We start from the raw sequence: 2,242 nt of genomic DNA on the forward strand, positions 1-2,242 counted from the left end.
GGAGATTCACTCTGTCTGACCCCGGGAGTGTGTGATGGGACGGTGTGGAGGGAGCTTTACTCTGTGTCTGACCCCGGGAGTGTGTGATGGGACGGTGTGGAGGGAGATTCACTCTGTGTCTGACCCCGGGAGTGTGTGATGGGACGGTGTGGAGGGAGCTTCACTCTGTGTCTGACCCCGGGAGTGTGTGATGGGACGGTGTGGAGGGAGCTTTACTCTGTGTCTGACCCCGGGAGTGTGTGATGGGACGGTGTGGAGGGAGATTCACTCTGTCTGACCCCGGGAGTGTGTGATGGGACGGTGTGGAGGGAGCTTTACTCTGTGTCTGACCCCGGGAGTGTGTGATGGGACGGTGTGGAGGGAGATTCACTCTGTCTGACCCCGGGAGTGTGTGATGGGACGGTGTGGAGGGAGCTTTACTCTGTGTCTGACCCCGGGAGTGTGTGATGGGACGGTGTGGAGGGAGATTCACTCTGTCTGACCCCGGGAGTGTGTGATGGGACGGTGTGGAGGGAGCTTTACTCTGTGTCTGACCCCGGGAGTGTGTGATGGGACGGTGTGGAGGGAGATTCACTCTGTCTGACCCCGGGAGTGTGTGATGGGACGGTGTGGAGGGAGCTTCACTCTGTGTCTGACCCCGGGAGTGTGTGATGGGACGGTGTGGAGGGAGCTTTACTCTGTGTCTGACCCCGGGAGTGTGTGATGGGACGGTGTGGAGGGAGATTCACTCTGTCTGACCCCGGGAGTGTGTGATGGGACGGTGTGGAGGGAGCTTCACTGTTTATGTGTGTTTCTGATCACTTCTCTCCCTGCCTGACTCTGACTCTCACTCTCCACACAGGTTGAAGATGCAGCTTTCTACTCTGCTGCTGGTGTCGGTATTCTCGGCACTCTGGCGGTTTTTGGCTATCACTTCATGAAATCACAGCAGAAGCAGAAGAAATGAAGAAGCAGCTCTGTCTGGGTGTGGAATTACACCCCTCCCTGGGGAACACCACTTTCTGCTGGTGCTCTAAGATGGAGACACAGTCCTTGCCATTCAAACCTTAATTTCTCTCTCTCTCCCTGTTGCTCTCTGTCTCCCCCTCTCTCTCTCTCTGTCTCCCTCTCTCTCTCTCTCTGTTCCCCTCTCTCTCGTCTCTCTCTCTCCCTGTCTCTCTCTTCGTTCCTTTCTGCCTCTCTCCCCCCATCACCCCCTCCGGAGTGTGGCATGTTGGCCTTTACCAGTCATGTGTAGGATCGGAGTGTCCCAGGGACAGACAGGATCGCCTGCCTGCTGGCATGAACGTCGGGATTTCTCTACTTACAGCAATTTCTCCCATCGCTCCTTTCCCTTCTCCCATTCCCCGTTCTGGTTCGCCTCTCACCCCTTCTCCCCACCTCACCTGCCCATCCTCTGGTTCCCCCAACTCCTTCCCTCTCTCCCCCGATCCACTCTCTCCCCCGATCCACTCTCTCCCCCGATCCACTCTCTTCCCCGATCCACTCTCTTCCTACTCTTCTTCAGCCCTTGACCCCTCCCACCCATGACCAAGGCTTTTGGGGCGCACATTCTGCCCTGTCTGTCCCCTACTTCAACCCCCCCGAACCCCACCCCACTCTGACTGGGTTTGAGAGGGAAACTCGATCCGTCCTCTGCCTCCACTACCGGTGCAACAGTGGGCATGGCGTGCGGCATCTCACTGTCTCCGAAACGTACCACCAGAATGCACCACCTTTCCTGCCGTGGGGGTGGGGGGGGATTTAGAGGAGGCAGTGGCCTCCCCCCACCCACTCAAGGTGCAATGAGACTACTGACAATGATATTTTAATTTATATGTTATTTTATGGGTGTGTAAAAATGCATATGTATATGCAATAATATTTAATAAGATTAATGAAAGTCTGCATTGATATATAAACCTCATCCCCTTGATTAAACCTGCTTTCGAGCGTGTAATAAAGCCATTCGAATTTTCAAGGACCCTTTATGACTCGTGTTCTCAGTACTTTTTTTTTAATATTTGCACAATTTCTATTTCACATTGGTTGTTTGTTTATGTATAGAGTATTTTCCCCTTCAATTCCACTCTATATCTTTATTTTCCTGTGAAATGCCCGCAAGGAAATGAAGCTCAGGGTAGTGTGTGTCGATGTGGTTGTATTTTACCGGGCCAGTGGCGCAGTGGCATCCGCACTGGACTTTGGCGCGACTGGTCCAGGGTTCGAATCCGGCTGGCTCCTTGCAGTCGTTCCATCCATG

At 53.9% G+C, this 2,242-nt stretch overlaps 1 protein-coding gene across 3 annotated transcripts in view; it reads left to right on the forward strand.

Moving 5' to 3' along the window:
- Positions 1-1,960, forward strand: part of LOC132384032 (phospholipase A and acyltransferase 3-like) — a 17,872-nt gene extending 15,912 nt beyond the window's left edge. For all 3 annotated transcript variants that reach the window (XM_059955315.1, XM_059955314.1, XM_059955316.1), the window contains one exon: positions 842-1,960. In XM_059955315.1, coding sequence (XP_059811298.1) covers positions 842-946 — 105 coding nt within the window. In that variant the 3' untranslated portion in view covers positions 947-1,960. The remainder of the gene's footprint in view (positions 1-841) is intronic.
- The last annotated feature ends 282 nt before the right edge of the window (positions 1,961-2,242 follow it).

The sequence above is a fragment of the Hypanus sabinus genome, chromosome 31, assembly GCF_030144855.1.
Source record: "Hypanus sabinus isolate sHypSab1 chromosome 31, sHypSab1.hap1, whole genome shotgun sequence".
Classification (NCBI taxonomy): Eukaryota; Metazoa; Chordata; class Chondrichthyes; order Myliobatiformes; family Dasyatidae; genus Hypanus; species Hypanus sabinus.